We start from the raw sequence: 24,002 nt of genomic DNA on the forward strand, positions 1-24,002 counted from the left end.
TAGTTCTACCTCTGCATCTCACAGACACCTAAAATGAACACTTTCCATACCAAACTCATAACCTTGATCCCTGTATCGGCTCCTCTTCCTGTACTGTCTATTTTAGTTGGTGGCACCACCATTCACCAAGTCACCCAAACTAGAAATACTGACATCATCCTGAACTTCTTTCACCTCCCTTATTCCCCACATCTACCAAGTACTGACAATTTTTAATCCTAATTACAACTCAAGTCCCTCTTTCCTGCATCTCCTTACTGCTCCAGTCCAGTCCCTTAAACACCCTCACTGTGCTGCGGTTACAGCCTCCACCCTGCCTCTCGCCCTGCTCACGGGACTTCTGTTTTCCTCCCAGTCTCCAGTAGGATCAATCAAAAACAAAAACTGGCCAATCCAATCCCCTGCAGCTCATCACTCACAAATTAAATTCCAGATTCCTTAACATGGTATATGGTATATAATGAGTCTTTCTATGAGTGGATCCTGTCTACGTCTCCAACTGCATATCTGGCCACCGCTTCCTTGAAATTTACTCTCTAGCAACGCCAAAAAGCTTATTATTCCACATATACCATGTTGTTTCTCACTACTATAACTTAATTGGACTATCCATCTCTCTCATTTACCTAAAATCTAGTTTTCCTTTTAAGTTTAGCTTAAGCATCACTTCCATAAGAACCTGTCCTTAAGTGCCCTTCAGCCCATACTCCAAACTCAGAGATGCATGGAGAAGTATTTAGAGGTAAAGTGTCAAGATGTCTGCAACTTTTTTAGAAAGAAAGATGAAGTAAACATAGCAAATGTTAATTAACAGCTGGGAATCTAGGTGAAAGGTAGTCAGGTGTTCATTATTCTATTCTTCCACTTGTCTGTAGATCTGAAAATTTTCAGTATAAAAAGTTAGAGAAAAAAACACCTCATATGCAACTCTGTTAGGAGTACACTCTGTTATTGCACAACCATACCATTTTAGTTATTACCTATTTATGAATTCCTTTTTCCATCTAACAAATCAAGTCAGAGACTGTTCCTTATAAACTGTGGCATTCTCAGGACCTAGAAAAGTAGGTTTCAGTAAATATTTATCGAAGAAATAAATGTTTGTCCTAAGTCAAAAATAAACCTGAACACAAAATTCCCAATCAGCAAGTATTTTAGTGTCTACAACGTGCAAAGTATCTTAGGTGCTCTAGCAGTAGAAGGGAGTATCACACAAGGTCACTGAAAAATCCCATTAACTAACATAGGGACATGTTAATTACATGAGACGATGAGACATTAGTAACATGAGACAATGAGGAAAGACAGAAATGCAGTTGGGAGGGACGATGAAAACTAAAATGAAGAGAACCGGGATTATACAGAGACGTGAAGTTAGGAACTAAGTCCTCAAAGATGAGGCATATAGCGTCTAAGGTACAAAGAAATTCTTCAGGACCCCATCCTTATTTCAATTCCTACAAAATAGTAGAGAAAAAACAAAGATGATCTCTCCCACTAAAAATATATAGAAATGCTGCACTGTACATATTCAAAACAACATCACTGACTAACAAAATTTCAAGGTCAAGATCAGAGCAGTAAACTTTGGCCTGATGCCATGATGCTCTAGATGTGGCTATGGGCAGTAAAGGCTTCTGGAAGTAGAAGCGGTTTTGTTCCATCACAACATAGTTAACTGAGACCTGAACCTGAAAGCACTTGTAGAAAGGATCAGTGGAAAAACTCACTCACCATCCAGATTAGGAATAAGGGGGTTTTATTCTCAGTAAGAAATGTTTCTTATAACAAATATAAACCCTGACCTATATCACACACTTGTGTAGAATCTAAATGTATACAACTAATGCAGAGCAGCCAAGAACTAGCCCCAAAATTGGTTCATGACCAGTGAAACCTTGGAGTACCAAAGAGAAATAAACACTTTCATAATATAGTATATACTAAGTTTAACCAAAGATGAGATCATAATAAAAAAATTAAAAATCACATAAGGAAACAATCTGCCATAAGGAAAAATTACCAGACACAGAAAAGAAGGAGGATGACACCTCGAGAACCTGAGATAATGGTACAGTTGAAGGAAATTAAAAGATAATAAAACATTTAAAATCATGGAAGAAAAGACAGAAATAATAGCCACAGGCAATGAATAATCTAGTTTCTCAGTTACTCAATCTTTAAAATGAAAATAACAGTATGTGTTTCATAAGATTATAAGGATTAAAAAACTAAATACGTGTAAAGTTCATAGATAATGTCCCTCCCCCTACTCAGTTGGTATTATCTATTATTATCTGCCAGTAAATATCAGGCACCATATGACTTAATTCATATGTGGAATTTAAAAAACAAATGATCACACATGAAAAAAGAGAGAGGAAAACCAAGAAAGCGACTCTGAACTATAGAGAACAAACTGATGGTTACCAGAGGAGAGGTGAGTAGGGGGGGTGGGTTAAATAGGTGGTGGGGGAAAAAGCAGCACACTTACTGTGATAAGCACCGGGTGTTATATGTAAGCACTGAGTCACTAAATTGTACGTTAACTTACTGGAATTCAAGTAAAAACTTAAAAATAAATAAATGAATGAATGAATAAATAAATAAATAAACGCAAGAGAAAATAACATACAGATGTGCAAAAAAGGGAAGGATAGGTGAACAGAACCCAGGAGACATATGGAATACCACTGAGCAGACCAACATATACATTACGAGAGTTCTAAAAGGAATAGAGAGAAGTAATGGGCACAAAGAGTATTTGAACAAATAATGGCCAAAAACTTTCCCAATTTGATGAAAGAAGAGAATCCATGTACCAGAGAAGTTCAATGAACTTCAAGTAGGATAAATTAAGAGATCCACAAGGAAAAACATTTATAATCAAACTGCTGTAAAACAAAAAAAGACCCAGGAAAACAGCAAGAAAGAAGAAACTCATCACAAACTTATTATTCCTCCAACAGGATTAAGAGCTGATTCCTCATCAGAGACCAGAGGCCAGAAGACAGTGCGATGACATATTTAAAATGACATAAAGAACTGTAAAACAAGAATTCCATATCCAGTAAAACTGTCCTTCAGAAATGAGAGAGAAATTAAGACTTCCCAGATAAACAAAGGCTAAGGCAGCTTATTCCATTAGATCTGCCCTATAAGAATGTTAAAGTAAGTCCTTCAGGTTGAAAAGAAGGGACAGTAGACAGTAATTAAAAGCCATATAAAGAAATAAAGATCTCCAGTAAAGGTATCTAAATTGGCAAATATTAAAGTTAATATTATTCTATTTTTTGGTTTAAGATTTTTTTTTAGATTTTATTTTTTTTAAGATTTTATTTAGATTTTATTTTTTTATGTGTGAGAGAGAGAGAATGAGAGAGAGAAAGCATGAGAGGGGTAAGAGGGAGAAGCAGGGAGCCCATGTGGGACTCAATACTGGGACTCCAGGATCATGGCCTGAGCTGAAGACAGTCACTTAACCAACTGAGCCACCCAAGCGCCCTTACCTCTAGGGTTGTTTGTTTTGTTTTTAATCATTTATTTGACAGAGAGAGCATGAGAAAGCTCACGTGGGGGGTGAGGGCAGAGAAAGAGGGAGAAGCAGGCTCCCCACTGAGCAGGGTGCTGGACATGGGGCTCCATCCCAGGACCCTGGGATCATGACCTGAGCTGAAGGCAGATGCTTAACCAACTGAGCCACCCAAGTGCCTCTACACAACCACTTTTTATTTTTCAGTTTAAAAGATAAATAGACTAATATAAATATAAATCTATCTTACTGGATACACATGTATAAAGATGTAATGTATCATAGTAACATAAAAGGAGACTGAACTGCATAGGAGCAGAATGAAAATAAGACAGCATCAACTCAAACGAGATTGTTAAAATTCAGGATATTAAATGTAATCTCTATGGTAACCACAAAGAAATATCTAAAAAATAAACACCAAATGAAACAAGAAGAGAGTCATTATGGTTCACTACCCCAAATCAACTAAACACAAAAAGAATGCAGTAGTGGAAGAAAAGAGGGACAAAAAAAAAAAACATTCAGGACATTCAGAAAATAAATAGCAAAATGTCAGAAATCCTTCTTTCTCAGTGCCTATATTAAATGTAAATAAATTAAATTCTCCATCAAAAGACAGAGACTGGCAGAATGGATTAAGAAAAACGGGATCTAACAACATGCTGTCTACAAGAGATTCACTTTATATCCAATGACATAAGTAGGTTGAAGTGAAAGCTCTGGAAAAGGTATTCCATGCAAATGGTAACCAAAAGATAGCTGGGTGGCTGTAGTAGTAGCAGACAAGAGTGACATTAAGTCAAAAACTGTTACAAGAGACAAAGGAAGACATTATATACTAATAAAAGGGTCAATTCATCAAGAGCAAATAACATTTGTAAACATATGTTCACCAAATAGAGTCCCAATATATATATGAAGTAAATATAGACATAATTTAAGTGAGAAATAGAGAGTTCTATAATAATAGTTGGAAACTTCAATACAGCACATTCAACAATGGGTAGAACATCTATACAGAAAAACTATATGGAAATACAGGTGTCAAACAACATGGTACACTAACTAGACTTAACACACATATAAGACATTATACCCAATAAGAGCAGAACACACATTCTCAAGTACACATGGAACATTCTCCAGGACAGACCACATGTTCAGCTGCAAAACAAGTCTCAAACATTTTTAAAGATTAAATGCATAAAAGGTATCTTCTCCAAGTACAGTGGAATGAAGCTAGAAGCACAGAAGGAAAAGTGGAAAATGCACACACATGTGGAAATTAAACAACAAACTGAATTAATGGGTCAAAGAAGGAAGGAAGAGGGGAGCAGGAAGAGAGGAAGAAGGAGGCGGAGAAGGAGGAGGGGGGAGAAGAAAAAAAATAATACTCTGAGATAAATGAAAATGACAATGCAACATAACAAAACTTAGAGAGTTTTGGTGGAAGGAGTGCTCAGAAGATCTGTAGCAGTAAATGCCTACATTAAATAAGAAAAACTATCTCAAGTCAATAACATTTACTACATCTTGGAAAACTAGAAAAAGTAGTAAAAACTAAATTGAAAGCTAATAGAAGGAAAAAAAGAATAAGGATTAGAATGAAGATAAATGAAACAGGCTAGAAAAACAACAAAGACAACAGAACCAAAAACTGGTTCTTTGAAAAGATGAACAAAATTGGTAATTAGAAAGCTAGACTGACCAAAAAAAAAAAAAAAAGACATAAACAAAGAAATGAAAATGGGGATATTACTATCAACTTTACAAAAATAAAAAAGATTGTAAGACAATATTATGAACTGTATACCTACAATTTGGATAATCTATATGAAATATACAAATTCTAAAATCACACAAATTATCTAAATGACTCAAAAAGCAATTGAAAATCACAATAGCCTTGGGGCACCTGGATGGCTCAGTGGGTTAAGTCTCGGCCTTCAGCTCAGGTCATGATCCCAGGGTCCTGGGATCGAGCCCCACATCGGGCTCTCTGCTCAGCAGGGAGCCTGCTTCCCCCTCTTTCTGCCTCTCTGCCTACTTGTGCTCTCTCTCTCTCTCTGTCAAATAAATAAATAAAATCTTAAAAAAAAAAAAGAAAGAAAGAAAATCACAATAGCCTTATAATGAGTAAACAGACTGAATCACTAATCAAAAACCTTCCAAATAAGAAAAGTCCAGGACCAGATGGCTTCATTGATGAATTCTACCAAACTTTTAAATTAGAATTAACATCAATCTTCTCAAACTCTCCCAACAAACAGAAGAGGAGAGAAAACCTCCTAAACCATTCTATAAGCCCAACTCTAATACCAAAGGCAGATATATATCACAAGAAAATTACAGACCGAGAAAATAGAAAGCAACAGACCATCTTTATCAATATAGATGGAAAATCTCAACAAACTACTAGCAAACTTGATCTAATATTACATTAAAAAGACTGTATTGACCAAATGAGATCTGTCCCAGGAATTCAAAGAAAAAAACTAATATTCAACATTAACAGAACAAGGCAAGAAACTATATGACATCACAACTGATAGAAAAAAAGCAGTTAAAAAGCCAATGCATTTTCATGATAAAACACCTAGAGAACTAGAAATACAACGGAACTTCCTCAATATGATAAATGACATTTATGGAAAGTCCACAGCTAACACCATATTCAATGGTGAAAAGACAAAAAGCTTTTCTCCTATAATTTTTAAGAAGAGTACTCTACTTTTCAGTTTGGCTCCTGTTACATTATATTCTGCGTAGCAGGTAAAGCAAATATTCCTCCACAGTGCAAGTGAGGTAATAGTCTCAAAAAGGTGAACATGATGAAGATGAACATGACCAAGATTTTCAAGAGCACAAGGAAACTTACACTAAGAACCCATTTCACAGTTGAGTATTATTTCTACAACTCCTACCAAAAAGCAATGAAAACCTGACGTCACTAGAAACTTAGCCTCTTTTAGAAAAATATATACACACCAAAACTCTACCACCACCCAATTCAGGTACAAAATGCAAACATTTTATTTACTGGAGAGGTGATATTCTTCACGTGGTAAGAGTTGTAAGACTTTTGACAAGTTCTGCAAAACTTCTTGAGGTAATCCTTGTTTACCCTGTATGTACCACACCTAAGTAATTTCCCATCAGTTATGCAGTCTTTGTAGTGTTAACAGTCATATTTCTAATTTAGGGACAGGAAATGAACACTATTCAACATTCTACTAGAAGTTCAAGCCAGAGGAATTAGAAAAGAAAAAGACATAAAAGGCATCCAAATTGTGGGGGAAAAGAAGTAAAACAATAATCATTCACAGATAATATGACTCTATACATAGAAAATCCCAAAGAATCTATAAGAAATGTACTAAAGCTAATAAATGGATTCAAATTTCAGGGTACAAGATCAACACACATAAAGCCATTGTGTGGTTATTGCCACACCAGCAATAAATTATTTCATTTACAATAGCATCTTAAAGAATAAAATATCTAAGAGTAAATTTTATTAAAAAGATCTGTGGACTGAAAACTACAAAACACTGCTGAAAGAAAACAAAGACCTAAATACACAGTAAGATGTATTGTTTTTGGATTGGAAGACTTCATATCATTAAGATATCAATATTACCCAAAGTAATCTGCACATTCAATGCAATCCATATAAAAATTCCAAGATTCTTTTATCCAGAAATGGAAAAGCCAATCCTGAGATATGTATGGAATTGCAAGGGGCCATGAATAGTCAAAAAAAAAAAAAAGTCAAAAGAAAGAACAAAGTTGGAATACTCACATTTCCTGATTTTAAACTTACTGCAAAGTTACAATAATCAAAATAGTATGGTACTGGCCTAAAATGTAGGGATATAGACTAACAGAATAGAATCGAGAGTCCAGAAATAAATCCTATATACCCATGGCTAACTGATGCCAACAAGGGTGCCAAATCCATTCAATCACGAACAAAGAGTGTCTTCAGTGAATGGTGCTGGGACAACTGGTTCACCATATTCAAAAGTGTAAAGCTAGATTCCTACCATTGGATTTGCTGAAGGGTTATCAAATCCAACAACAAAACTACAAGTAACAAAAGAAAAAATAAATCAAATTTAATCAAAATTAAAAACTTTATGCATCAAAGGACATTATCCAAAAAGTGAAGAGACAAAATACAGAACTGCAGAAAACATTTGCAAATCATATAACTGATAAGATGAATATCCAGAATATTAAAAAAAAAAAACCTCCTACAACCCACCAACAATAAAAAATTCAATGATCTAATTTCAAAAAATGGGCAGTAGATATTTCTCCAAAGAAAATATACAGATGGCCAATAAAGAAATGAAAAGATCATTAGCCATTAGGGAAATGCAAATCAATACCACAATGAGGTAACATTTCACACTTATGGTAGTATATTAATAAGGAAAATAATAAGCATTGGTGTGGGCATGGAAAAACTGAATCTCCTGCACATTGCTAATGGGAATGTAAAATGGGTGCAGCAACTATGGAAAACAGTTGGGTGGCTCCCCAAAAGGCTAAATGCAGAATTACCATATGATCTAGCAATTCCACTCCTAGATATATGCCCAAAGAAGTGAAAACAGGGACTGAGAAACTTGAATGTCAATGTTCACTGCAAAATTATTCACAGTAGCCATAAGAAGGAACAATCAAATTATCCATCAACAGATGATTAGATAAATGTAATGTGGTTTATCACATAATGGAATCTTATTCAACCATGAAAATGAGGTACTAATTAATGCTACAACATGTATGAAACTTGAAATTATGCTAAGCGAAAGAAGCCAGACACAAAACTCGACATATTGTAGAATTCTATTTTTATGTCATGTCCAGAATAAGCAGATCTATAGAGACAGTAATCAGCTTAGTGGTTGCAAGGTATAGGTGGAGAGAGAACTGGGCGGTGTGGGGTTTCTTTTTGAGGTGGTGGATATATTCTGCAATTACATAATGGTGATAAAGGAATAAAATCCACAGAAATATAAACTTTCAAAAGGGATACTTTGTGATATGTGAATTCTACCTCAATAAAACTGCTACTTAAAAAAATATATCCACAAGAGACACAGGATATCACTATGTCCCTCCTTCCAAGGAATAGTAATAATAATGACACATAGTCAACCATTTATTTAAATCTCAACTTTTTAAGATTTTATTTATTTGAGAGAGAGTGCAGAGAGAGAGAGAGAGAGCCTGTGAGCAGAGGAGGTGGAATGGCAGAGGGAGAAGCAGCAGAATTCCCACTGAATGGAGAGCGGATGTACCCTCTGCCCCCCTTCAATCCCAGGGCGCTGGGATCATGACTTGAGCTAGAGGCAGAATTTTAACCAACTGAGCCACCCAAGTGCCCCTCAACCTTTTGATTAGAAAGAGCCTCATTCCTTGGAGGTTATTTAAAGAAACATTTGAAAATCACTGCTTGAGCTCAAACTTCCACTTGTACAGATGTATCAACAAATGCAGCCTCTAAAAGGACTGGCTACAGCTCTCTCTCCCTGCATTGAGGTCATACACAGGAAAAGAAACTCCATGAAGTGTTACAGGACAGATAAAATAGAAACACATTAGTGCTTTTGTTTCAAAACTGCCTATTTTCTACAACAACAACAAAGTCTTACACAAATACAACAGTAAAGGGTGAGTTCCACAATGATAAAGTAATACTTTTTAAATAAATATTAAGAAATTAAAGAAGTGTCTTTAATCTCAGGATCAGTCCCACTACAATTCTCTTTCCTGAATTCTGGATTAGATGAGATATTTTGAATTTAGAAAGACACATTTCCATACAATACATGGGAGAAAAACTTTACTTGAACATTGCAAATTCATGACTAGAATCAGCAAACCTGAGCTCTAATCCCAGACCTGGTAGCTATGCCCTTGGGCAAGGCAGTTATCTCCCTTCAGCTTCATATTCCTTATTTACAAATAGAAATTTCTAAGACTACAAGTTATTATCTTAACTCATGTTAGAAGGAGCCAAAATGATACTGCAAGTCAAATTAGGGAGCAAGGACTCTACTGACTGTGGGTTTCAGAAAATTTTAAAGGTTTCTCTTCAAAATGTTCTTTGCCAGTATCTTAACAGTCTAAAAAGTTTGCAGATCAGCATAAAAATAATAATGTATATTTTCTTTATCTCTTATTCCTTCTTTTTTTTTTTTTTAACATTATCCCCTTCCAAAAATTGTTTAACAGGGCAAAACTTCTGATTGTCAGCTTCTTTCTGTCCTGAGAAGAGTCAATTCTACTATAAGAAACCAGTCACTTCTCTATTGACCAACTTGTAATTTCTCAATGTACCATCTGCTAAGCAATAAAATTCTCTCCCAAATATTATTGGGACATCTGGTGGACTGAAAATTAAACAAATTTCCCAAAGTTTCTTCTGCCTGTATACTATCTTTCATGTATTATCACAGACTTCTAAAACGTAGTAAATCATCCAGGTAAAGATACTCACAGGCTTTGAAGAAATCATTCTATCACTGGGGTAACTTCAGTAATGCTTTTGGTAAAATTTTTGATTTTAAAATCTTACTGCTTTACTGAGATTGGTCCCTCAGTTAAAATAATATTAAAAGTATTAATTAAGAGAGCATGGAAATGTGACTTTCTTAAACACATAAAAAGTGAATTGTTTTTATTTAAAAAAAAAACAGTAAATACATTTAACTATGAAAATTGTTTAAGAAAAGCTGTGATCGCTCTTTTAAAAAGAAATACCAAAATGGTAATACCAACATCAAAGCATTTTTTTCCTATTATGTGTTCACATTGAGGTCAATATTTTAATTGGAGTTACTTTAAATCCAATCAGAGGGACTCAAGCTAACTAAGTTTGAAAGCTGGGGGGAAAATTAAACTTTATCATTCTTAATAGGAATTGGTGGTGGGTGGATGCAGGCAGTATAATCTATTTCTATTAAGATACTAATACATTAGCTAAACACTGTTAAGATGAAACTGGCACTATTTCATTTAAACACTGAGTCAATAAACATCAGAATACACTATTAATTAGCAAAACTAGACACATTTGTAAAGTTATATCTCTCATGTACTATGTCAACCTTCAGAGCACAACAATTATGAACTGCCCAGTGCCAGTTAAAGTAACTTATTTTTCTGACTCTTAAAAATAATACTAGCTCAAATTATCAGTATTAGTTTAAGACTCCCCCCACCGAAGTTGATTCTCCTATGATTCATGGCAGGAATATGAATTCTTAAAAGTACCAAGTTAAATAATGGCCAAGCCATTTTAATTTTTTTCCCAGTGACTTAAATGGTTCTCTTATAATGTGTGATTAGATTCAGTCTTATAAAAAATATAATTTATTGGCCATTTATGTAGAATTACAATAATAGAATTACAAAAATAAGGGCACTGTGTTGCTCAACACCCATTCCCCCTCCTTTTTGTCCTTTTTACAGATAACACAAGGTAGAAATCAGAATGATTAAGTGATTTGTCTATAGTCATATAAATCACAAGTAATGGATTTGTGGTTCTCCTGCCTTTCGTCATTCTGCTTTTCCACTGTACCTCCCAGCAACTCGATAAGGGGGAAAAAAAGCAGCAACGAGGAATATTTACCAGGTATTGTTACCTGGTAATATTTCATAATTTCTTTATGAAAGGACTATAGTGAGAAAACAAGAACACTAAATTTTCTGTTTTGACACAACTACTATTTACCTCAAAATAAAGAAATGTGCAATTTTTCTCTTCTAGTTTGAACTGATTTTTTCTACTCAAGGCACTTTTATGGAGTAGAACACATGGTGCCAAATGTTCCACCATCCATGCTCAGCGCTAGAGTCACCCATTAAAAGATCTGGCTTTCTCCTTCATCCATCTCAACTGCCACTTGGGCTACCAGTGGCTTACTGCCCTCAACAGGTGGCCAAACTACCTATAGGAAAAATCTTTTAACTTTCAGTAGCTCAAAAAGCTAACCAAAATGAAAGCAAACACAAAGAATGATACCTTGAAAAAGATGAAGACTGAAATCCCTGCCCACTGCTCCTAAGTAATCTAAGTAATCTAAAACGAGCATTTCATAATAACCTTGTCTGTCACTTTCTGTGTGCTAGTTAGCATACTGCAGTGTCGAATTCTTTTCCCTTCACTTACCTCTTGATGCCCTCTCAAGACACCACCTTCTTTATTTACATCATTATCTAGAGGAAGTTAAGTTGTTTCTGACCAAAATAAGTCCATGGTACCATTGAATTAGCTGAAAAGATTTCTGTTAACCATTCACCCAAAGAACCACCTACCACACACCAAATGGAATTCTCTGGGCTGTTAATCTCATACAGGTTTACTTGTCTCCATGAAGAGCATCACAAAAGATGTTCTTTACCACTTACCACACATGGAGATTTCCCCTATCTTTTTCAACATTGGAGTCAATGACATCCAGAAAATAAAATTAACTGACTAAACAGGGTTAAATAAAATTTGCATTCACTATTTGACTAGATATCCTCAAGAAAAGATCTAAAATACTGAGATCAAAATGAAAGGACCTATAGAATGGCGAGCTCTTAGTAGGTTTCAGCGTACCACATGTATGAAGAAGGAATGGAGAGGCAAATCATTTCCAATTAGACAAGTACTGACCCAGATGCATTTTTTAAATCAAGTTTCCTTCCCAATACTTAAAAATAGTTATAGTTCTACAATCAATACATTTAGCACTATGAACATGAAAAAATCAGATTACCAAGCATAAGACAGAGATAGTTAAAATAACTCTTGGCCCAGGATCACTTGGACTTCTTGGACTTGGACTTCTACCTCTTTCAGAAACATCAACAGTTTTCAACCACGTATGATTTTGCCTCCCAAAACACATTTTTGGTTGTCACAACTGGGGAAGGGCATGCTATGGGACTGGGATCTGGTATGTAGAAGCCAGGGATGCTGATGTACATTCTAGACTGCGTAAGACAGCTTCCACAATGAAGAATTATCTAGCCCCAAATGTTGATTGCACCAAGGCTGAGAAACCCTGAGAAATGTAACCTACAGTAAAAATGCATTATCATTTTTTTTAAGTTGGTGGAGTCAAAGAGACCCATTTTGAGTATTACTAAAAAGACTACAAAACCATAACAACAAAAAGACCATTCTGGAGGATTACTCCCAAAGAATATGATTTAGAAAAAGTAGTCTATGTTAAGTAGCATCATATAAAAACAAACTATCACTGATTTACTATTGTTTCATTAAGTAAAATTTTTTCCATTTTTTAAATTTAATTTAGCCAACATATAGCACATCATTAGTTTTTGATGTAGTGTTCCATGATTCATTAGTTGCATATAACCCCCAGTGCTCATCATCATAAAGTAAATTGTTAAAAGAAAATTTCCCTCGGGCGCTTGGGTGGTTCAGTTGGTTAAGCACTGGACTCTTGATCTCAGCTCAGGTCTTGATCTCAGGATGGTGAGTTCAAGCTCCCATTAGACTGGGGATGGAGTCTACTAGAAAGAGAGAGAGAAAGACAGAGAAAGAGAGAAAGAAAATTTCCTTTCCATCAGTCCTAAGAAATAAGCCCAGTAAGGACCTGAACAATAAACCCTGAACAGTGATTCCATTCTCCAACAGTCACTTGATTAAACTAGCCACAAATGCTAAAGCTATTAAGAAAAAAAATGCATATACATAAACATGAGAAAAGGGCAAACCCTCCAGAAACTGAAAAAATAAACATTTTTAATTCGTGCCTTCCATTCAGCCTATAAGAATTTGGCTTTTAACATGCATCAAAAACAGTTTCTGAGAACCAGAGGTTGAAAAAAGGAAAAAAAAAAAAAAAAAAGGAATGTATAAGTCAGGAAAGTATTTGTCAGATTAGTGTCAGAGACCTTTGTGAGGATGACACCTTCATCCTCTGCAATACATATCCCTAGAGGGATTCACTTGGCTTCAGAACTACAGACACTGAAGGTAATTTAGTACATTTTTACCCTTTTTGCCCATCACCATTGTCAGTTGCTGACTGTGAGCTGGTTCTGTGCAGATTCCCATGTTAAGGCAACTGCCAACATTACTTCAATGATTACACCTATGTATCATTACAACTGTAATGTATCATTACAACTACTTCCTCTCTTATTTACCAAATTTAAATGATGAGCTTAAAAAATGCTTTACTGAAGAGTTTGGACACACGTAAGTATTAAAATAGTCCTGACTGTAAGTGAAAATTTGGGGTACAATTTTTAGGTCTTCTCTTAAAACATCTCAATAACCGCAGCTGTTCTTAAAAATTCAAGTATGATCCGGGCACCCGGCTGGCTCAATTGGTTGAGCCACTGCCTTCGGCTCAGGTCATGATCCCAGAGCCCTGGGATCAAGTCCCACATCAGGCTCCAGCACCATGGGGAGTCTGCTTCTCCCTATGACCTTCTCCCCTCTCATGCTCTCTCTCACTCAAATAAATAAATAAAATCTTTTTAAAAAATTCAAGTATGATCAACAAAATGCCAAACATTATTATTTTTCATATAGTCATTGCCAATTTAAAAGCTGAAAGTAATCCATCCTTAATAGAGCAAATCTGCCTGTGAGAGATTAAAATTCTCTCTCCATATTGTAGTCAGGGCTATTAGGGTTTTCCAAAGAGTAACCTCAAATGTATTTATTTATTAATTGAAATACTCCTTCAAACTTAAAGTCCTGCTTAAAAGATTTGGTATTTTGGTGGGGGGCTAAGGGTTTTTTTTGTTTTTGGGTTTTGTCTTGTTTTGGTTTGGTTTTGGTTTTGTTTTGGGGGGGTTTTTTTGTTTGTTTGGTTGGTTGGTTGGTTGTTTTTTTTTTTTGTTTTTTTGTTTTTTTGGTTTTTTTGCTATTCTTTTAAATTGCTCTGGACTCCATCAATAGGCCCAGCTGTTAAATTCAGGAGCAGTGACAACAAATCCCTCCGCAAACAAGTGCTGAAAGCAAGACCCCTTCTTTAGAATAATCAGAGATAGTTGACAAAGAGGACCATACCAAATGCTCTTTCAATATTCCATTAAGGAGCTGAACAGAAAAAAACACATTTATATACATATTAAAGCAAATTATAATTCTACCCCTCAGTGGATCCTGCTTGGTTATAAAATTAAAGATCCAACAACTATGAAAAACAGTGAGATAGTGTTACGGGTTTCTGAAGATGAGAAATGTTCCTCACTAATCAAGTGTAAAGTGGGAAAAACTGGTTCCATCACCCAGAGATTATCAGGTACCTGATAAACCTTTTAAGAAGACAGAATTAAAGAACCAAGTATAATTGTATATAACCTGTAGAACTCTTTGTGCTTTTACTTCCCTGACTTAAGCAATTTTAAGATGGTCAATTTTTAAGTTAAACATGTACTCTTGAACCATACATAACCCCTTCTCTTTGAAGATGATTTTTTGTGATCCCAGAAAGCATCATCTGAACCTTATCTATAGTCTCTCTAAATACCTCAGTTCTGTCTTATTTTTCTGAAATCAGATGACTTTTACTTTTGTGTTACAACTGTTTAGTTAGGGCAGGTAACTGTTAACAGCTTGAAGTGAACAGGCACACATGTAAGAGATGTTCCCCTTTACAGCATTTACAAATCTCAATAAAAAGTGACACTGTAGCAAAATCTTGCCCATCTTGGGTCCTAGGTCACTAATACAATTCAAAATTTAGGCTAATAGCCTCATAGTTCTTATCTTTCTCTTTTCAACCACCCACCCTTTTTTTTTTTTTTAGCATGAGTCATTAAATATTCTCAATATATTTTAACTCATTTTGGACTATAATTTCTGCTTTACTCTTTAAAATACAAACCACACTCATAGAACAGTTTTTCATTAATCTAACTACAACAACAACAAAAGCCTTGAAGTCTCATCTCCATTTAAATTGCAGTGATAAACATTTCATTCAGGGAAAACAAACTACATCCTTTTAAAGGGAATTACTACTGCTATGTAACTTTACACATGCAAAACCTAACCTCAAAATTGGGGGCGGGGTGGAAATCATAAAGTTACAATACTATGATCTTCCAGCTAACGCTCACTTAAAAAATGATTTTTCACCCAAATGAAGCACCCTGAAATACCTAAGAAATATAAGCTGGCTTTATGTTCTCTTTCCCTCTATCCTAAGACTTCAATTTCCACCTTTTATGGAAAGGAAATAAACAACTAGCTTCCTGTTCAATCACTAGCTTACAGCCAGTCTTTTACACATCACAGAACACACCCCGCCTCCTCCTTTACTTCTCTCAAATGTCTCTTATCTTAATTTAAACTTGTTGAAATATGAGACCATTTTACCACACTAGTGCTTTCCTATGAAATTTATCTTACTTTAATGCTAAGAATGCAAGGAACATCAAAATGTCCAGGGATTATTTCTTACTCCTAAAATATTTAAATTAAATAATTTACATAGTGAAGACTTAGCATGTACGTGAAAGTGGAAATTCGATTTGCCAAAAGCTAAAAATACTGAAATTTATAGGAAACAGCTTAATCTTCCGTTCTTACTATTCTATACAACTAGAAAAAGGGCCTCACACATACTCTCCTTTCTCTACTAACTTCATGAAAATGTAAAATGGCTAAAATGCCTATCAATAAAAAGGATTACCTTTAAAAAAAAAAACACAACTAAATATTACTTTAACCCTATACTTTCCTTTAAAAATGGGATGCCTTAGAAAAACTAAGTTAGACAAATTCTTTTGTGCTTGGATGAACAACAGGAAAGCCAAGCCTCCAGGCCTTTGGGGAGGAACCTTGTCCCTGCAGCGGGGCTCTGATGTGCTTGGGAGATAAGGCTCCAAAGTGACACTTAAGGAAAGGCCGGTTCACATTTGAATTTCTGCATTCCTCAAGAACAATTCATGGCAATAACTAACTTTGCAGAAGAGCTACATGAAAGCTTTGGCCAATGAATGAGGGTCATCTGCTCTTTATCACAAGGGTAAACCTCATCCTGGCCAGTTTCTAACCTTTTAACCCTGTGAATTCCTAATTTACACATGAATAATGGAATTCTTGCCTAGAGTGCAACTTTCAGCTTCTAGTTCCTAAGTTTAGAAACCAAGACTTGATTGCCTACGTGTTAAAAATCTAAAACTTGCACAGATTAAAGTTTAAGATTTTCAGATGCTATACTCTTACACTTCTGAATCAAAAGATATGCTTGCTGGCAAATCTTTGATCAGAAAAATAAAAAGAACATACTTGCACCCTGCTGCTATCAATAACTGAAAGAGAACAAGCTTTTTTTTTTTTTTTAAAGCGAAACAGAATGTCCACTTAATGCCTATTCTCTTCCTGTTTAATATGTATAACATCTTTACCCTGAACTTAGGATAAAGTCATTTGAGCCTACATCACTGTCGGACATTGCTTTTTAAATACCCAAACTAACTTTGTAAATTCAGAATCCCTAAGAAGTCTCATGTTTCTAAAGGAAAAGCTAAAACCACTATGTATTCATTTCAAATCTATAATACTGAATGTAATTTCCTAGCAAAGTTATCTCTACAGAGTTAAATAAAACACGTGCCTATGAAAAGTGTGGTCCCTATAACTGAATACAATTGACATTTGCCACCAATGTTCTAGTCTCACTAGAAAGTTTTTGATACTCATTACACGAAAACTTCTTCACCACAAGAGCTTTCAAAACTATTCACATCTAATATTTATTATCCATAATTTTTACAGTTAGAAAAATCTAAAGATACTCAAAAAGCCAACACTAACATTTGTTTCACTGTTAATAACACTTATTATCCTACACAGACTTTAAAGCTCTGTGTGTTTTCAAGGCATTTCTGAGTGCCTTAGAATTTTGTCAGGCTACTAAGGAGGTCCTGGAAACAATGTGTGGTCATGATAAATGCTTCATCCTTTCAAGGCCCATCCGCCCTCCTCCACCTTTCTGTTCTGCTCCTCTCCAGCAAAGAAATACAAACGACAGTTCCTGGTATGAAAAGCTTCCCACAATGCTGAAAAGGTGGAAAAGTTACAACTCTACGCAACAATGTTATGTTACTTACACACACACACACACACACACCACAGCACACTATTCTGAAAACAGCAAAGAAAAACCAAAAACAAAAAGATTATTGGCTAGTGATTTATGCCAAACAAAAAAGTTTATCAAAAATTTTCTCAAGTTTTTGTTATTTGGGGGTGGGGGAGGTTAGAACTGGAAGCTTTTCTACCTTTCTGAACTATTTCAGTATATAAGTATCTTTGCTTGGAACTTATTTTCTACAATTAATCATTACTGCACAAGTAAATTACTATTATGATGGTGGCATAAATATGGCCATACACTGTTATAATAGTTAAAGTCATCTAGAAAATCCCTGCCAATAGCTTTCTAAATTTCAGTTGTGTAGACGGTGAAGAAACTACTTCTTAAAGATCATGTCTTTATCTTATGAGCTCCCTCTTCCTATTGTTCATTCTGTAAATGATCAATTTGTCAGTATTGCACAAAATCTATCTTTTGTGGATTAACAGAAGAATGTAGCTACGAGACTTGTAAAAACTATTTTTAAGGGGCGCCTGGGTGGCTCAGTGGTTTAAAGCCTCTGCCTTCAGCTCAGGTCATGATCTCAGGGTCCTGGGATCAAGCCCTGCATCGGGCTCTCTGCTTGGCGGAGAGCCTGCTTCCTCCTCTCTCCCTCTCTGCCTACTTGTGATCTCTGTCAAATAAATAAATGAAATCTTTTTAAAAAAAATAACTATTTTTAAGGGGCGCCTGGGTGGCTCAGTGGGTTAAAGTCTCTGCCTTCTGCTCAGGTCATGATCCCAGGGTTCTGGGATCGAGCCCGGCATCGGGCTCTCTGCTCAGTGGGAAGCCTGCTTCCTCCTCTCTCTGCCTGCCTCTCTGCCTACTTGTGATCTCTCTGTCAAATAAATAAATAAAAATCTTTTTTAAAAAACTATTTTTAAGATACTGTTTAAAGGTTTACATTGTCTATTGCCATCTGGAGTGTCTCATGTTTGATCCCTCAAAGACGCGGGAAAGCCTCAGTGGGAACAAGGAGTTCCCCATCCATCCTAGGCCCATCTTTACACTCAACAGTTATCAGGTCAACCACCAAGCACTGGATCACTTGGACAAATGGCTGATCTGATGGGGCTGTTAATACAAAGGAAATCATTAGACAGCAAACTTTATGACAACTGGAATAAAGGGGGCAGATCTGGTTTAAATCCATTAGGCATAATATGGAAATGGCCTTAACCTCTTTCTCTCCCAGCAGAAAAAGACTAGGAATACTTCAAAGGCTTGAGAGTTACTGACCAATGCCCTTTCTACAATTAAAAAGCAACATGAGTGATCTTAAAGCACTCCGAGAAATGGAAGGCTGGGCTATAAGAAAGATTAAGCAATCACGGGCCATCTACAAAGCAGAAAGATCTACTTGTGTTTAAATTTTGATTATTAATTTATGAAAGATGAGATTTTAAAACTTTTGTTGTGTTAGCTAAAACTTTTGCACCCAACTCTTTTCATAGCGTGAAACACTTATAAACTTATATAAAGCTACTTCTACAGGTTTAGGTGTTCTAAATCTAACTTGACTTTCATTCTCAATCACTCATTAATTTTTTTCTCAGTCTTTTTAAAAAATATTTTATTTATTTGACAGACAGAGATCACAAGTAGGCAGAAAGGCAGGCAGAGAGAGAGGGAAGGGAAGCAGGCTCTCTGCCCAGCAGAGAGCCCAACACGAGGCTCAATCCCAAGACCTTGGGATCTTGACCTGAGCCAAAGGCAGAGGCTTTTACCCACTGAGCCACCCAGGTGCCCCTTTCTCAGTCTTTTGCTTGCCCTTAGGATCAGCTACTGTCTCCAGGAAAACTCTTCAAGTTTGTGTGACTTTCAGGGTTAGTACATAGTGAATCACAAAATCATCAAAATGTAGCAACGAAAACTGTCAGACAATGAAGAATTTAAACACTTACTTGACAAGGTAAGATGGGCTTTTTGACTAAGAATGGCTCCATATTTGTTCATTGCCAAGCACTGATAAAATCCTTCATCAGACAGCTCTCCTCGCTTGCCTTCCACTTCACTGATGTATAAAGAGCCGTTAGACAGAACCTGGATCCGTTTATTTTCAGACACTTTTGCTCCATTTTTCAACCATGTGACCTTAATAGGAACTTCGCCATGAGCCTGGCAATCTAAAATGACTGGGTCCTTTCTTGTGACAGTCACATCCTGTGGTTCTTTTATAAAAAACAGTTCACTAAAGCACCACACTCCTATAAGGAAAAAGAGAGGGGAGGCATATCCAGAATTACAAGTATAAAACCATTTCTTAACACATAATTGTAAAACATATTCAGGATGTAACACGACAAAGTTTAACAAACATATTAGTTAACTGATAAACACCTTAATAAAGCAATCTAAGTTCAGCAAACCTTTTCAACAAATCAGAAAAATCACCTTTTACAACATCTACTCTAAAAGCATAGAGAAGATTTCATAATCATCTATCCCTTGTAAGAATCCTGTTCTCAAGCTCCTTGCTAGAGTATCAAAATCATCAGGAAAACTCAAGAGCACAAGCTGTTTGCTACTTTTACAAGCTTGTCAAAAAGATCTTGAACAGAGTAAGTCGTAAAAGTCTAATTTTACAAGAAATCATTAGCAAAACTCCAACTCTGTGAACAAGCAAGTTTATTTCCTTGTCCCTTGAAGTGTTTTGGACCCCTTGGCACCTACTCCTCTGGGAAGTGTGTTTATCTTTTGTGACAAATTACAAGTTTGCATTTTTCCATCTGTCCTTTTCAGCAAAGACTGTCTCCTCTCCTTGAAATAGATCCATTTACTTAGTTTCTGCAGAGTAAGGTAGGTATTTAATGGGCAAACTGTAGAGTTTGAAACGCTGGTAACTTTTGCTGATTGTACTCAGTGGGTGATCAGATTAGAAAACTTTTATTTTTTCTTTCTTTTCTTTCGAATTACCAACTGCTGGAAGAAAGTGTGACTAATTGGTCCTTACTGTCTAATAAGGATAGAAGATTGCTTAATCAACCAATACACATTTTTATCAGAGCAGAGGAAACGTTTTAATCTAAGCATGCCCATCGCCCCGGTCCCTGCCTGGAGAAAACATCCGATGACCTCTTAATACCCTGTCACGTCCTGCATTCTGCGCAAAGGTCAGGTAAAGTCTGGCATACTGATTGGGGAGTGTTAGGAGTTTGGGATATTTCATTTTCCTTATGATGTTCTGAATACATGATTACAAATTCCCGGGACTGATCTGTTTCTCATCAAGGCAGGTCCTCGGAAAACTCACACACTAGGCATGCTCCCACGCTCGGGCTGCGGACTTCTAATATACGCCCAGGGCGACGAGAGCGACCCTAACAGCCCCGCGCTGCGAGGACCACTCCGGAAGGCGCCCATTGTGTTTCCGAGTCACATCTGACTTTGATCCTTTTCTCATGTTAACAGAAAACTAACTCCTCCAGAGAAGATGAAAGTCCGGGGTTTGTAACCTGTAAATAAATAAAATAACCCATTCTCCTGAACACTCTTCCTCCTCGCCCCTCACAATCATCACGTCCACTTTATACTTTTTTATCTCTTTGAGGATAAACCAGCGCAGATGCAAACCAGAGAAATTAGTTCATCCAACTTTGCACAAGGCTAAACTGGAGTTTGGAGAAATCTTCACAGTGGCACACACCTCAGGCCCTGCCCCCAAAATACCTAGGTAGGGGGGAGGAGGGCTCCTATTCATAAGATTATACCTGCCTCCTCCGTTCCCGGTACTCCCCGCCCTCCCTCCAACACAAATCAGCCACGCACCTTCCAACCCATCTTGTCTCTAATTCCACCCCTCCCCTGTCCTTCTCCTCTCTAGATCCGGATCTGGGGAAATGGGGGCCCTAGGGGTGCTGCCCCCAAGGCTGAGTTCACCTATTCTCTCCCCTGGCCTAAAACGCGTGGGAAACCCCCACTGCAAAAAGGGGAAGCGGAGGGAAACCGCGGCGCCCCCTGCGTGGCCAGGCTGCCACTAAGGAAACAATATAAATAAAGCCACGTGCGCCGCGGCGGCCCCGGCGGGCTAGCGAGCGGGCGGGCGGCGCGGAGCTGGAGCTGAGGCTGGCCGCGGAGGCGAGGACTCGGCCGGAGCCCGGACAATGGCGCGAGGAGAAAGGGGGAAGAGTGGACAGCGGGCGCCACGGCCCTGCAGGCTGCGGCTCACGAAGCGCAACGAGGAGGGGCGTGTGCCGGGAGAGGCGCCCGCCGCTCTGCCCGCGCCCCCGCACAGCCCGCGGGCCGCCCGCGCCTCCGGCAGCCGCTCCCGACTGGCAGCAGGGAGGGGGCAGGTCCGGTGGTCAGCGCACCGCGGTGGACCTCGCCGTCCCCCCAGCATCCCCCCCGCCCTGCGGTTTCCTCTCTCCCCAGCCCACTCGCGCCTGCTCAAACGCCACAGACGCAGAAGAAAGCGCGCCCACCTGGACCGGAGCCGAGCAGCAGCAGGAGCGCGCGGAGCAGCATCCCTGGCCGCCGCAGCCGGGCGAGGGGTCGCAGAGAAGGCGCCATTCAGCGGGGCTGCGCGGGCATGCTCCCCGGCCGCCCGGTAGCCGCTGTCCGCCTGCCTGCCCCGTCCTCCGGGCGCTCCCCACGCCGCTACTGGACGCGCGCAGCCTGGGCTTCCCTTTCGGGCTCCGGCGTGGCGTGGCGTGGCGTGGCTCGGCGCGGCGCGGCCGGCTGCGGGTCTCTGTGTCGCGGCGAGGCCGGCGCACGGACACCCGCTCGCAAGAGGCGGGGGGCCCGAGAGTCCGGCCTGGGGGCGGAGTGAGGCGGCGGCTGGAGGGGGCGGGGGCGGCGGAGTGGACAGCGCCGCCGCTGCCGGCCTGGGGACTACTTTCTACATCTGGCCCCTGGTCTGGGGACCGCGAGGTCGGTGCGGCCGGCGGAGGGAGACGCCAGGAGGGGGCCCCGTGGCGGCCCTGGCGCTGCCCCGCGGGGAGGGGGCGGGCCCCGCCGGACAATGCACCTGGGGGTCAAGCCCCGGCTGAGGGTCTTCGGCCCGCGGCCCCGCCCCCTCTGCCTGCCCGCCACCGTCGAGGACAGAGCCACAAAGGCCGAGCTTCGCGGCCTAGGCTGCCCCCGGGGCCCCTCTCCCGCCGGCTTGTTTAGGATTCGGGGAAGGAGGAGGCGGGGTGGGGGAGGGATGGTGTTGAGAGACGTGGAAAGGCCGGAGACTTTTCCCCTGATGGCCCCTGCCCATCCCCCTCCTTCCCTCACACGCCGAGGCCCTGTGGAGGGAAAACTGACGAGTCCCACTTCGGAGATTTGTCAGCCTGACTGGAGGCATGTCCGGGTGCTAAGTGCCACATTTGGGGACGGCTCTTGCCCTCCCTGCCCCCCAATAGATGCAGCACTGGCTTAAAAACAGCTTCCAAAAGTGCCCTGAAATCAACAATCACCTTTTGGGGAGACGTTTTATTCTGTTGCTCAAGTTAGTCAAGTTCTCGAATTCCTAAGAACGGTGCACACAAAGGGCCCTGTCCTAAGAGTTGAGGGGAGATCAGGAGATTTCTAGATTCTCTGAGCTTGCCTTGGGGAACTAAGAGTTCTTAGACTACCTGAGTTAAACTGACCAGGAAAGACACAAATGTTATTAATTTGTTCACATCTCTTAAAATTAAGGACAACGAGAGGAGTTAAAAGGTACATTTGAAAATGTAATCAGATTGCTAAACATATGTGGATCTTAGAGATCATTTCCATGTGGATTAGCACTTGCTAATCCAAAACTAAATCTATGGCACATGATGAGGGCACAGGCTAAATGCTAACCTTAATGAAAGCTGCTGACAGAAATCTAGCTTTTGTCACTGAGTCATCAACACACTGCCTTTAGCATTTTCCCAAAACCCTCCTTATGAGAAAAACGTGGGGGGGGGGGGGTGGTCAACAGTTTTAGAACATCTGCTCGGAGGGCAGCACTACCTTCCCCGGAAGCTTTCTGTAATAAGGATCAGCCTGTTTAACAATCTTAACCCGCGTGAAGCAGAAAAACCCTTGGCTATACTGCCTCCAATACTTTACTTAAAATTTAGGTGAATTAAAAGGATTTCTAAGCATCAGTATAAAGGTTCATGGAAAGGGGAAAATGTTGAGGTAATAAAATGAAATAAAGAATGTTTTAAATATCTAATAAATTTACACAAATTTACATGACATTCTTGACTGTGTGCAAGCTAAACTAAATTCTCTAATTGTATGACATTCTTCTTCCTCTTGACTCCCCCTTATCCCAGTTTCTTTTCAATTGACCCTAAGTGCTCGTATTTCCTGCGTGAGAATTGCTAATAAGATGCTTTTATACTCTCTTTCTTGAATAAATCAGA

General features: G+C 38.7%; 1 protein-coding gene across 1 annotated transcript in view; it reads right to left on the reverse strand.

The window, feature by feature from the left end:
• The window catches only part of PRTG (protogenin), a 123,133-nt gene extending 100,848 nt beyond the window's left edge, over nt 1-22,285 (reverse strand). The window contains exons 1-2 of the mRNA XM_032342637.1: nt 22,098-22,285; nt 19,581-19,883 (exon numbers count right to left, since the gene is read on the reverse strand). Coding sequence (XP_032198528.1) covers nt 19,581-19,883; nt 22,098-22,185 — 391 coding nt within the window. The 5' untranslated portion in view covers nt 22,186-22,285. The remainder of the gene's footprint in view (nt 1-19,580; nt 19,884-22,097) is intronic.
• Nucleotides 22,286-24,002: the final 1,717 nt, after the last annotated feature.

This window comes from Mustela erminea, chromosome 5, assembly GCF_009829155.1.
Source record: "Mustela erminea isolate mMusErm1 chromosome 5, mMusErm1.Pri, whole genome shotgun sequence".
NCBI classification, from domain to species: Eukaryota; Metazoa; Chordata; class Mammalia; order Carnivora; family Mustelidae; genus Mustela; species Mustela erminea.